General features: G+C 35.6%; 1 protein-coding gene across 1 annotated transcript; it reads left to right on the forward strand.

Annotated features, from left to right (window-relative positions):
* Positions 10502 to 11449, forward strand: LOC102179216 (olfactory receptor 51L1). Its single transcript, XM_005689823.2, has one exon. It carries the CDS (start codon positions 10502 to 10504, stop codon positions 11447 to 11449), a length of 948 nt encoding a protein of 315 aa, XP_005689880.1.

The following is a 13159-nucleotide window of genomic DNA, read 5'->3' on the forward strand; positions in this document are numbered from 1 at the left end:
CAAGATGAGAGGCCCAGGAAACACTTTCTGCAGCGATGAAAACAGATTGGCTCAAATGCCTGACTCTAGCCTATTGCAATCATTTAAGGTCCTGTCAATCCAACGGCTATTCATATAGTTCTCAAGTATAAACCTAAATGGATAAAAATAGATACATATAGAGTTAGATGTCAACATCCAACTAAAGATGAAAACTGAAAGAAAAGGAAAACAAATTGAAACCTACAAGAGATATAGTTTATAACAGACATACATTCAACACAAGGACTGATGGTTCAACTAAATAGTCATACAGACAATATCTTATACAAATGAATATAGTTACATATAATTATCTATTTTCCAAATAAAGAATTTGAGACTTTTGCTTTTCTTATGTAAATATAACACTCCATTGTTCAGGCAGAGAAGGTGATGGCACTCCACTCCAGTACTCTTGCCTGGGAATTCCCATGGACAGGGGAGCCTGGTAGGCTGCAGTCCATGGGGTTGCAAAGAGTCGGACATGACTGAGCGACTTCACCTTCGCTTTTCACTTTCATGCATTGGAGAAGGACATGGCAACCCACTCCAGTGTTCTTGCCTGGAGAATCCCATGGACAAAGGGGCGTGGTGGGCTGTGGTCTATGGGGTTGCAAAGAGTTGGACATGACTAAACAACTAACACACACACCAGTCATATAGAAAAATACCATAAATTGTTGTCATAGAAGCCTGTGATCAGACTATATTGTTTATTTTATTTTTGCATATTCTCCTCCTACCACAGTTCTGAATGTTCCTTCATCATCTTTCTTCCCCTTGATCCTTTATGTGAGTGTGCAGGCTAAGTTACTTCAGCCGTGTCTGACTTTTTGCAGCCCTATGAACCGTAGCCTGCCAGGCTCCTCTGTCATGGAAGTTTCCCGGCAAGAATATTGGAGTGGGTTGCCATGCCCTCCTCCAGGGGATCTTCCTGACCCAAGGATCAAACTGTCTCCTAAGCCTCCTACATTGGCAGATGGGTTCTTTACCACTAGCGCCACTCAAGAAGCTCATACACTGTATACACCTCTGTAAAGAAATCCTTCAAAAAACATTCCTGAATTGATTCTTTATGGACATCTATTTCTTGCTGGCACATAGTCTTTTGTTCCTTTTAGCTGAAGTGTTCTTCCTCTTTTTAGTCCTTACAATGTTCTCTTTATCATTGATGTTCTGCAGTGCAATTTGAAGCACATAGGTAGAGATTTACAGTTAATATCTTCTACTTGGAGACTGATATTTCTAATTTGATTTTTCAGTTTTGAATGTCCTCTGACATTATAAATTTCAACATTGTCTATTTAGTAATAACTTCTTGTTAGATTGAAAAAGTTCAACATTTTCCAGCTAACTTACTAATTAGATTGTTTCATATTTTCAAACTCTTCCTTTATTTATGTTGCATTTAGGTACATTCTTTAGTACTACCTTCTAATTTATTAATTCTGTCTTTATCTGTGTCTGGTCTCTAACAACTATTGAGTTTTATTTCATTTATTCTATTTTTCTTTTAAAATAAAAGTTATTTTAATAATCCTTAGTGATAATAATAGTAGTAATAATAATATTAAATAAATAGTTAATAATTTAAATATTTTCTATTCCATAAAATATAATATATTTTATAAATTATAAAATTATAATTTATAAAACTGTATAAATACAATTTCAATTTATAGCTACCAATTCCCCCAATAATTTTTCATTTATTTGTATTGTTATTATGGTCTTTAATTTTTTTGAGAATAATAAGGTTGCCAAATTCCAAAATTCATCTCTAGTTTGATTTACTTCTTTTCTCATGGGTAAGTAACCTTATTATTGAAAGTGTAGAATATTTTTGTCAGTATTAGTCTTCATCTTTGTTTTGCAATTCTACTTATAATCCCATCTTGAGTGGAAATTTCCTTGTTTGTTTCTAGATTTATTTTATTCCTTTTCCATGATTAGATGTAGTAGTTGGCTCTTCTGACTTCCTGAAGTTTGTAAATTGTAATGTCTTTTTATAATGGGTAAGGGATCTTATTTCAAAGGAGAATTAAGTGCAGTGTTGCCCATTTTTCCCCAACAATCTCAAGACCTAGCTGGTTATTGGGAGCAGACTCATGTTGTGACAACAGGTATTTCCACCCTCCGTGTGGGTTAATAACTTGGTTCTTTGAACTGATTCCTTGTCAAACATGAGGCGCTATCATTCTGAGTCTCATATAGGTGCTGAGCTGCCAACCACCAATGTGTCTCTATAGTAGGAATCAAGTGGGTTTGTGGATTCAGTTTCAACACAGTTATATGTTTTTATATTGCATCTCAAAATATCTACCTATCTACCTATAATGTATTTGATATTTGTTGTCTGACCTAAGGAGCATAACAATGTATTTTTGTCTTTTTTATTATATCTATTTTTGCTATACGTTTTGGTGTATAGTGGAAATTTACATATATGATTCAGCTCATCACACTGAGTAAAATTCACCATCAAAAGTTAGATACAATTTTAGAAATATAATTTGTTAATGCTTATGTTTGGGAAAAATTAATTTTGTTGAGAATTACTTGTTCGTGTGCTCCTTGGAAAATAATGAATTAAGGTACAAATTTGTCCAAAAATACAATAGAGCTAATTGCAAGTTTATCATCAATCCTTGTTATGAGGGATTTGATAATACTCCTCAGATTTGAAATATTCAGGCAGTTCCTAGGTACTAGTATTCTTATCTTTAATTATATTTTCAATCATTGTGTTACTATGATCCTGTTGTCATGATGAAGAATTCTTAAAAGGTCATGTTCCCTTTCTTAACTATTTGTTTTCTGTAATTATTCTCTTTGGCAATCTCAAATTCTAATGATCGCAGTCCACCTTCAATTGTTTCTGAGCTGTTGCAGCTGCTCCATGAACTGGATTATCTGGATTGGACTCCACCTCTAACTTGCTATAATTATTTTCCTCTATCCAAACTACTTCTATTTCTAGGCTGTCTATAACATTTTAGTGATATTTATTAACCTTAAGGATTAGATGTCAAGGAGAAAGTCAATTAGAAAGAAACACTTAGGAGTTCCCAGATTTGATAAAATAAATTACATCCATTGAAAAGAAAAAAACCTGGCAGGTGTTTGAATATTGTTCACCTTAGACGTTGGAAGAATCATTCATAATACGGCGATGAATAAACTTGTTGCTGCTACTGCTACTAAGTCACTTCAGTTGTGTCTGACTCTGTGCAACCCCATAGACGGCAGCCCACCAGGCTCCCCCGTCCCTGGGATTCTCCAGGCAAGAACACTCGAGTGGGTTGCCGTTTCCTTCTCCAATGCATGAAAGTGAAAAGTGAAAGTGAAGTCGCTCAGTCATGTCCGACCCTCAGCAACCCCATGGACTGCAGCCTTCCAGGCTCTTCCATCCACGGGATTTTCCAGGCAAGAGTACTGTAGTGGGGTGCCATTGCCTTCTCCAAAATAAACTTGTTACAGTGACTTAATACCATTGTGATATTTGTCTGCCTAAATGCTAATCCAGTTGTGTCAAGTCATAGAACTACTAGCAGAGAACTATTTGCTAGACTTGGTCTTCCAATTCCCAAAATTTGCTCATGACACTAATTTGAAAGGAGTGAGATAAATGTTCAAAGAAAAAAAAAAGTTTTATTCCAACAGATATTGTGCAAGAATGCAAGTTGTTTGGTTTGTGTAATCGTGCCGTTAAGTAGAGATTGGAAGTTCTGTCTCTAGGACAGATGCGTCACACTGTGAAAGGTAAGTGAGCTGTTGGAGGAGAATGTTCTTCTGCTGCCTGGGGCCCCTCTTTTGTCTGGTTTGTCTGTTAACCTCACCTGGTTCAGTCTCTAACATCAGCCTTCCTTGCTAATGCTTCTCCCACAACTGTTAAGTTGTTCCTTTTTGGCTAAATAGAGATTCTGATCCTCTTTCAATTTTCTTCCAAATGTTATCTAGCAAATCAATTTAAACACTTTGAATTTTGAGTTGTAAATCCTTCTATACCATATCCTATAAATAACTCTGTTCATATCAGTTTTCTTAATATAATGAAAAACTACTTGATTACTGATTAATGAAGAGAAAACTAAATAATAAGAAAATTTTCAAAAGCACATGATACACTAATCACTATCAACCTCTACTTGTCCTGAATTATCAAAAAAAAGAGTATGACTCTCTTTAGGTAATACTATACCTCTCTGGCAAAGCTATTTTATTATTTTTTAAGATACTTTAGAGGGAAGCAGAATACTGCACAGAAAATTTTCCAGTATGTTTTCCTTTCAGAAGGGCCTAAACAACCCAATTCTTTGGTTTCACAAAAATATGAAAATGTAGTTTAAATAACACATACATAATGGCTTTAAAGTTAGAATAAAGTTCACTATTTATATGGGAGTTATTAAATGAGACTGTTTATTTGTTCTTTGTATTAAAAGTAGAGTGATATTTATGTAGTCATAATGGTAGTACTACCCAGACTGTTTCAGGTCTTGAGTATATCCTGAGACTGAAGCAGCTATTAAACAGTAAAAGCACAACAGCTTATTAGGACTAAGATACACATCTTCAAGTTCATGATACTTATCTTCATTGACAAGATTCATAATTTGAACATGACAGTTTTCAGGTACTTACATATCAGGGTTAAACAAGAGATGAATTTAGGATGAAGGTACCTCAGTCCCAGTTGTTAGGGACAAGGGTTGATCATGACAGTATGATTCTAGTTCTCCTATGCTGTTACATTTTTAGTAGAACTGAGGCCTCTGAGGTTGATAAATCAGGAAACAGTACCCAGAGACTGAAAAGTCCACAGGTAAGTCTTGAAATGAGTTAATTCACAGAGAGGTCAACTGAATTCCCATTATGCATATGCATCAGCCATTTATGGTTAATGCCCTACAAGGCTTCCTTATTCCATGAAGCAGAATAATCAGACAGAGCTGGAGCTATATCATGGAGGCTGCTTTAGGGTCTGTAGTCAGATCCATGTTTTGTTAAGCACATCTATTTGTGCTCTTTTGTGTATGTATATGTATTATAGGTAAAAACTGCATGCTCTAGTAGTTAAAGCTTCCCAACTTTGGACAAATGATTTAACTCTGAGTTTTAATTCCCTAATCTATAAAATGAGGAAAAATACAAGAACTCATGCAACTGGCTTGTGACACTTAAAGACTGGTAAAAGTGGCTGCTCTTACTATTGCAGTTATCATTTTGATAATTATTACTATGCCTATTTTCAGGGTTTCCTGATGCTTCTTGATGAGGGTGCTTTGCAATCATATTGGAATCACAAGGGCCAGTCCCAAACAACACTGGTTATCAAAAGTCTGAGATTGTCACAAAACATCAATAAATATAATAAAAGACACAATGTTTGGAAATAAGAGATATGCTAGCATAACGTATGAAGGTATGATTGGTACAAAATAAGGCCTAAGTGTTATACAAAAGATTCATTAGAAATAAAAATAATAATTTTTCATAAAAAGACAAAATATAAATTGATCTTACTTTTATATATCGGTACCAAAGATTTAGAAAAATATAATTTTAAATGCTCTTCACATAAGGATAAATTAGTACAAACACTTAATAATAAATCTAATATAAGAGGCGGTGCTAATGGTAAAGAACCCTGCCTGCCAATGCAGGAGACATAAGGGACGCAGATTCAATCCCTGGGTCAGGAAGATCCCCTGAAGGAGGAAATGCAACCCACTGCAGTATTCTTGCCTGGAGAATCCCATGGACAGAGGAGCCTGGCGGGTTACAGTCCATAAGACCACAAAGAGTAGGACATCACTGAAGCGACTGGGCACACACACTTGCACAATATAAAATATATATTATCTTTTTAATGTTGACCTTAAATAAATAATCTGACAAATATTTTTCCAGCCAAAATGAGTTTGTTCAGGATCAGCAGAAAATTGTGATTTCAGGGTCTTCAACCATGGTGAGCCATGTGCAAGTTTCCATATGGTAAGGGAAGAAAAAAGCTTTTGTAAGAGAGAAAAGGGAAAATGGGAAAGCTATTGGAAACAAAGAGTCCAGGACTTTTCATTAGTTAAGTCCTTGTCAGAAAAGAAGAGTAGTTTTTCTTTTTCCTCTTGGGCTCTCCTATTATTGCAAGGCAGGAGAGCTCCCCCCTCTGGTCTCCCAATTCTATTTAATTGAGTTTTGTAGTAAATTTTTTATACAGCAGAAAACTATAAAATGGCACTGAGAAAAAATAAAAACTTTAATTCATTGAGGTTTATATTCTTGGATTCAAATTTCAATTCTTCCAAAATTGGTTTATAGATTTAATACATTTCAGTAAAAGTCCCCCTATATATCTTGTGTAAATTGATCCTGTTTCTAAAATCTATAAATAAATTCAAAGAGGTAGATAAAGAAGATATAAGCTAAGAAAAAGAATGGATTGGAAAACTGCTCCGTGCTAAATACTATGGAAATTGTAATGAACCAGAGAATGGAATTTGCCTTTACAGAGCTTAGTGTGGAGACTTGAATCCTCTTAGAACTTAATGCATGATTATGAAACACATAGCTAATGAAAAGCTCTGTTCAGTGAAAAAGCAGGAAATACCTTATAACAGAAGGGGGTTAGAGTATTATCATGAATTGATTCTCATATGCTCTTTAGAAAAGTGAAAACTACTAGATTTTAAAGGACTGGAAGAGGTATGTGGATAAATGTAGTGGCACATTTTTACAAACTTCAGGATCACATGCTTTTGATACAGTTAAGGGCTGTTTATATTAATTTCATCTCTAGGGATCCAGTTGGCTCTGAAACCAATCCCTAAGCTTCTATCTCAGGTGAAACCAGGAATATATATAGAGATGGTATAAACATTTAAGCCTCATTATTTACAGGATCAAAGGTTTTCAACACCTCAGGTATGTGGAGAATCAAAATTATAGCCTCTGGAATCCATTCAAGTTTGATCTTCAGACAGAGATGAAAAGTCTTCTTGGGTGAGAAATAAAGCAAAGAGAGCAAAAAATAAAAGCACAGAAATACAAAGAGAAATGAGAAGAAATATAAAGATAATAGCAAGGCTGAAAAAAAATAGAGAAAGCAACCAAAAGAGAATGTGAGTTTACCTGCAGTGGAGGAAAGTTTAGGCAGAGAAAATCAGTATGGAACTGAAACATTGGGAAATGAGTTACTGGTTGTATGATTAGGGATTCATGTTGATATAATTGGCTTACTTGTAAATTTCAAAATTTTTAATCACAAATAAATAGTGGGTAGATTTTGGCACAGTTTAAGATACAAAGATTAAAGAGACCAAAAATCATTGAAAGAACAATGTGTAATTTATGAAGAATGAAAACAGGAGTGTCATTGTCTTTAGAGGTAAACAATTTTGAAGTATATGACATATCTTAATATCCTACTTCAATATTTGTCAACAATTTTAAGATAGGTTGGTCAGGGAACAAGTAATTGAAGACTACAGGCAAGATGCTAGAGAGGCTATAATAAAATGGTTTCTTATCCTCCGTGGTTCTCCCTAAACTGTTTGGAATAGGTAACTGTATTCCATAAGTCTTTTCTGCCCTTTGAAACAATCTTGTCATTGGTCCAGTCTCTTCCTACTCTTTATTTTTCACCTTCCTGTGATTAAATTGCATTAAAATAAACAAAATGACCCAAAGAATTATGTTTAACGAAATGTATTGAATGTCAGAAGAAAACATACAGAAAAAGGGCAATAATGAAGGGATTGAGAAAAAGTGAAACACATCATAGGTGAGTCAGTTAAGAGAAAAGGGTAGGAAAAACAGAGTATAAATAGGGATATTCTTGCCTGTCCCAAAATTAAAAATATGGACCGGCCAATCACTGAAGTTTTCTAAAGCTGCAGTTTGCACTGAGAGGATGTAGAGCACGGAGAAAAATATTTTAAAAGAACAATGATTCACCTTACTTTTTGTAACTTCTCTGAGAATTAAAGAAAATGTGATTTATATTAATGTTAGCAGAATAAAAGGAAAATGCATAGAATAATTTTGGGCATGGGAAAAGTAAATCTCCTTCTAATATGACCATAATATAATCTTTGTATGTGTGCATTCTGTATTTCTACTTCTATGTTAATATCTAAAGTCTTTTGATATGTTGAGATTTAAATAGAAATTAAAGCAAAATTTCTGAATAAGGAAGAAGAATAAAGAAATTCAATCAGAGATTTTAGTAGATTTTTCAGATTAAGCAAAAAGTGTTGTTAGAAGGTAAACAAAAATAAATGTGTTGGACAATTATTCTGACTGGTAAATGCAGAGCATGGTGAGTGGCTGACTGCTTCATCTTAGACAACAGAGCTAGCGAAGTTTCAGTGTAAACTGCTTGGGGCTGGAAAACAGGACAGAGAGATGTCCAGCTCTAAGAGGACAGAGATGACTGCATTGGCGGAAAAGGGGGAAGGTGACAAATCTTTCTTATTCCACGAAGATAAAGTTTGCTTGGTATTTCCTTCTGTTCCTCATTATAGATGCCAGGCAAAAGTCCTCTTTGGAATTACAGACTGCTGAGCCTGAGAACTTTCAGTTTTTAAGCTGTCAGACACTAAGGGTCTACAAAGAAGCATGAGGGAGAAGCTGAGACATTGTAGCAAAGATGTCTGAAGCTAACAATATCTAGACTAAAGGATGAGGCAAGTGAAGAATCTTCACAGGACAGTCAGTAGGCTTAGACAGGGCTAAAATAAAACAGAGAACTGAAGGGGCTGGTTATCCCATAGGGCTTAGCTTCTGTGCCCAATGCCATCAGTCAAGGTTATGGCATACACAGCACTAGTGGAGGCAAGCACAATGAAGACTGTTCGGGGCAAGTAAACCAGATGTTAAAATTGCATTTTCAAAAGGGAAAAAGTACTTGTTTGTTATTGAAAGCCAAAGCCACTGATGGTAAATGCCTTGGGCTGCATTGATGGGTTTGCTATGGGTTCTCAGAGGTAGGTGCCAAAGCATCATAAAATTAGGAAAACAGTTACTATTTTCTAAAAATGTTTAATGGAAGTATAGTTGAGTTACAGTGTTGTTTAATTTCAAGTGTGCAGTGAAGTGAATCAATTACACATATACATATATCCACTCTTTTTTTCTTTTTTAAAGATTCTTTTGCCATATAGATTATTACAGGGTATTGAGTAACGTTCCCTCTGCTATACAGCAGGTTCTTATTAGTTACCTATTTTATATACAGTATTGTATATATGTCAATCCCAGTGTCCCAATATATTCCTTCCCCTCACTTATCCCATGGTAACCATGTTTGTTTTCTATCTCTGTGCCGCTACTTCTGTTTTATAAATAAGTTCATTTGCACCTTTTTTTTCCTCAGATTCTACATATAAGAAGTACGATATTATATTTGTCTTTGTGTCTAATTTACTTCACCAAGTACGATAGTCTCTAGGTCCATCCATGTTGCATTATTTTGTTCTTTTTTATGGCTGAGTGATATGGCATTGTACATATGTACTACATCTTCATTATCCAGTAATACTTGATAGAATATTTTGTAAAATGTGATTATGTAGAAACCTCATTTACAGAAAAAAAAAGCAAGAAATGATTCATAGAAATGAAGAGTATTATTGCAAATTATTACTAATTAAAGACACATGACATGTACTAGATGTCTGAAGTAAATCTATTTTAACATTATTTTGTGGGAAGGCATATAGGAAGAGCTTCAAAAATTACAGTGACCTTATTTTATGTATATATACATATATATTCCCTCTTACATACATATATATATATATGAAAAGAGTGGGTAAAAGAGAGAATGCATATACATATGTATCCTTTTCCATTCCCTCTTTCCATATAATGTGTGCTTATTTTTTTAATTTTTTAATTTTTTTTATTTTTATTTTTTAATTTTTACTTTATTTTACTTTACAATACTGTATAGGTTTGCCACTATTAAAATATTACATATTTTCAGTTTAAAGTATTATACATTATTAAATAAATATGAAATTAAATTAATGGTGAGCCTTTAGGGCCAAATCAGCTGTCAGGGATTAAAAGATAGCCTAGAAACAATAAGTGATTAATTCAAGAACATTACTGACAGGAAGCTTATGAAAATCCATAGACATTTACTCTGAATTTTCTCTATTTTTATCTCATAATATATAGTAAATATTTCTTTCTCTGCTCTTTTGCTGTTTAATTTTTTAGTGTCTTCAATGAAAATCCATCAAAGCTCTTGTCAGAGATGACCAGACTTGTGGGGTACACACTGTTGTTCTAGAAATTGATGCTTTTGACTGCTGGGAAATGCTTCTTACATAAGAACTGTGAGAGTTAACTCCTTCCTTTCTCTATGAGATTAGAGGAAAGGTATATCATATACCAATTGTTCTGCTTATGTTCATCAGGGATAACTTTGATAAAGCAGGATAACAGAAAATATTCCTGTTTGTCAAGAGTCACCATGGTGGTCTGGAATAACAGTGATACTACGGAACCTATATTTATTCTGAGGGGTTTTCCTGGACTGGAGTATGTTCATTCACATCTCTCCATCCCATTCTGTCTTGCATATTTGTTAGCATTTATTGGTAATGTTACCATCCTCTCTGTTATTTGGACAGAGTTCTCACTCCACCAGCCCATGTATTACTTTCTTTCTATGTTGGCACTAACTGACCTAGGTATGTCCTTGTCCACACTGCCCACCATGCTTGCTGTATTATGTTTGGATGTTCGGGAGATCCAGGCAAGTGCTTGCTATGCCCAGCTCGTCTTCATCCACACATTCACATTCCTGGAGTCCTCAGTGCTGCTGGCCATGGCCTTCGACCGCTTTGTTGCTATTTGCCGTCCACTGCACTACACCACCATACTCACCAACAGTGTAATAGGCAAGGTTGGTTTGGCCTGCCTGCTAAGAAGCATGGGAGTTGTACTACCCACACCTTTGCTGCTGAGACACTATCACTACTGCCATGTCAATGCTCTCTCCCATGCCTTCTGTTTGCACCAGGATGTTCTGAAGTTATCCTGTTCAGATGCCAGGATCAGCAGTGTTTATGGACTGTGTGTAGTTATTGCCACACTGGGTGTGGATTCTGTCTTTATACTTCTTTCTTATGTCCTGATTCTGAAGGCTGTGCTGGGCATTGCCTCTCATGAGGAGCAGCTAAAGGCACTCAACACATGTGTGTCTCATATATGTGTGGTGCTCATCTTCTTTGTGCCAGTTATTGGGGTATCAATGGTCCATCGCTTTGGGAAGCATTTGTCTCCCATAGTCCACATCCTTATGGCTGACATATACTTGCTTCTTCCCCCAGTGCTTAACCCTGTTGTCTACAGTGTCAGGACAAAGCAGATTCGTCTAGGAATTCTCTGCAAGTTTGGGCTAAGGAAGAGGTTTTAAGTACCTCTAACCTTTGGTTGGAAAGGCAATAGCAACCCACTCCAGTACTCCTGCCTGGAAAATCCCATGGATGGAGGAGCCTGGTAGGCTGCAGGCCATGGGATCACTAAGAGTCAGACACGACTGAGCGACTTCACCTTCACTTTTCACTTTCATTCATTGGAGAAGGAAATGGCAACCCACTCCAGTGTCCTTGCCTGGAGAATCCCAGGAACGGGGAAGCCTTGTGGGCTGCCGTCTATGGGGTCGCAGAGTCGGACATGACTGAAGCAACTTAGCAGCAGCAGCAGCCACCTTTGGTTTTCCCACTGAAAATCATAAGGCAGCTTTTTAAGTAGATGAGGAGTACATTATTGAAGCCTGGCCACCTGGTTAAATTCCTAATTCTTTCCCTTCCTATATACATGATCTCAAATAATCATTAACCCTTAAGAAATTCACATTTTCATAGCAAAATTGTAAGTATGACCTTTTGTATCCCCAAGGTAATTATGAGATATGTGATAGACAATGTATGTAAAAGAGATTATTTTGAAAAAGTTTACTATTTGTTAATATTATTAAATTTCTATTAATGATTATAATAACTTTCATTAAGTTCATATGTTTCTCATATTTATGATCTAAAATTCAGAAATCAATCTCTCTTTCTCCATTTTATTTTGCTTCTCATGCCAACATGTCACAATATTGTAACAAAAATATTTCTGACTTTTGGGGTAAGTTTGGAGCTTGTCTTCCTGGGAGGAATTTGAACTGCTACCATCACTGTTGGTTATGAAATAAGTCCTCACCTCATCATTGGTTGGCACTAACTGACCTAAGTATGTGCCTATCCACACTTCCCATCATGCTTGCTGTGTTATGTTTGGAGGTAATGTTTGGGAGATGCAGGCAAATGCTTGCTATGTCCAGCTCCTCTTTATCCACACATTCACATTCCTGGAGGCCTCAGTGTTGCTGGCACTGGGAGAAAGATGGGTTCTTTCTCCCAACCCCACTGAAAGTCTATCTGCTCCTTCAACTTGCCATCAAATGCTGGGGCAGACGCATGGAGTTGCCCAAGAAATCCTGATAGCACATGTCTAAATATCTGTAGGTTTCCTGTTCAGTACTATAGCTCAGAATTCCATGTCTAAATCTGTGAGTGGATTGGGATGGGTGCATGATAATCACCTTCATTTTTTAATAGTATTCTTTCCTCTTCTTCATGTCTGTGTGGATTGCTAATATTAGCGTCATTCTTAGTTCCCTTATTGTTGATAATTTACTACTTTTTTTTCGTTAAGATGACATACATATGGTTTCATCAGTGGTATTTTATTATTCTTATATATTCAGTTTCTTTTTAGCTGTACTGCAATTTTTTTTTATCATGGGGTCATTACTAGTATAATAACATGTCACCATGGGGCTGGTATTCCCCAATCAGCATGAATGTTCACAAAATATTTGTTAGTATAAACACTACTATCTTTTCATGCTGCCAATAAATATATACTGAGAAATATGAAACTCATGTCATAGCAATTACTGCTTTCAAAACTGTGGATATATAAAAAGTGGAATAGATGATCTAAATAGTAAGAAATTAATATTTAATAGAATTATACATGTAGAAAGCTTAGAAAAATTAACAGAAGTCATTGAAATATTGTTATTCAAGAGTGGCCAATTTTACTTGAGGATTAAGGAACCAGGTATTGTGGT

The sequence above is a fragment of the Capra hircus genome, chromosome 15 (genome assembly GCF_001704415.2).
Source record: "Capra hircus breed San Clemente chromosome 15, ASM170441v1, whole genome shotgun sequence".
NCBI classification, from domain to species: Eukaryota; Metazoa; Chordata; class Mammalia; order Artiodactyla; family Bovidae; genus Capra; species Capra hircus.

Excerpts from the sequence above, each read along its gene's own strand:
- LOC102179216 (XM_005689823.2), top strand. The coding sequence starts at position 10,502 with ATGGTGGTCTGGAATAACAGTGATACTACGGAACCTATATTTATTCTG.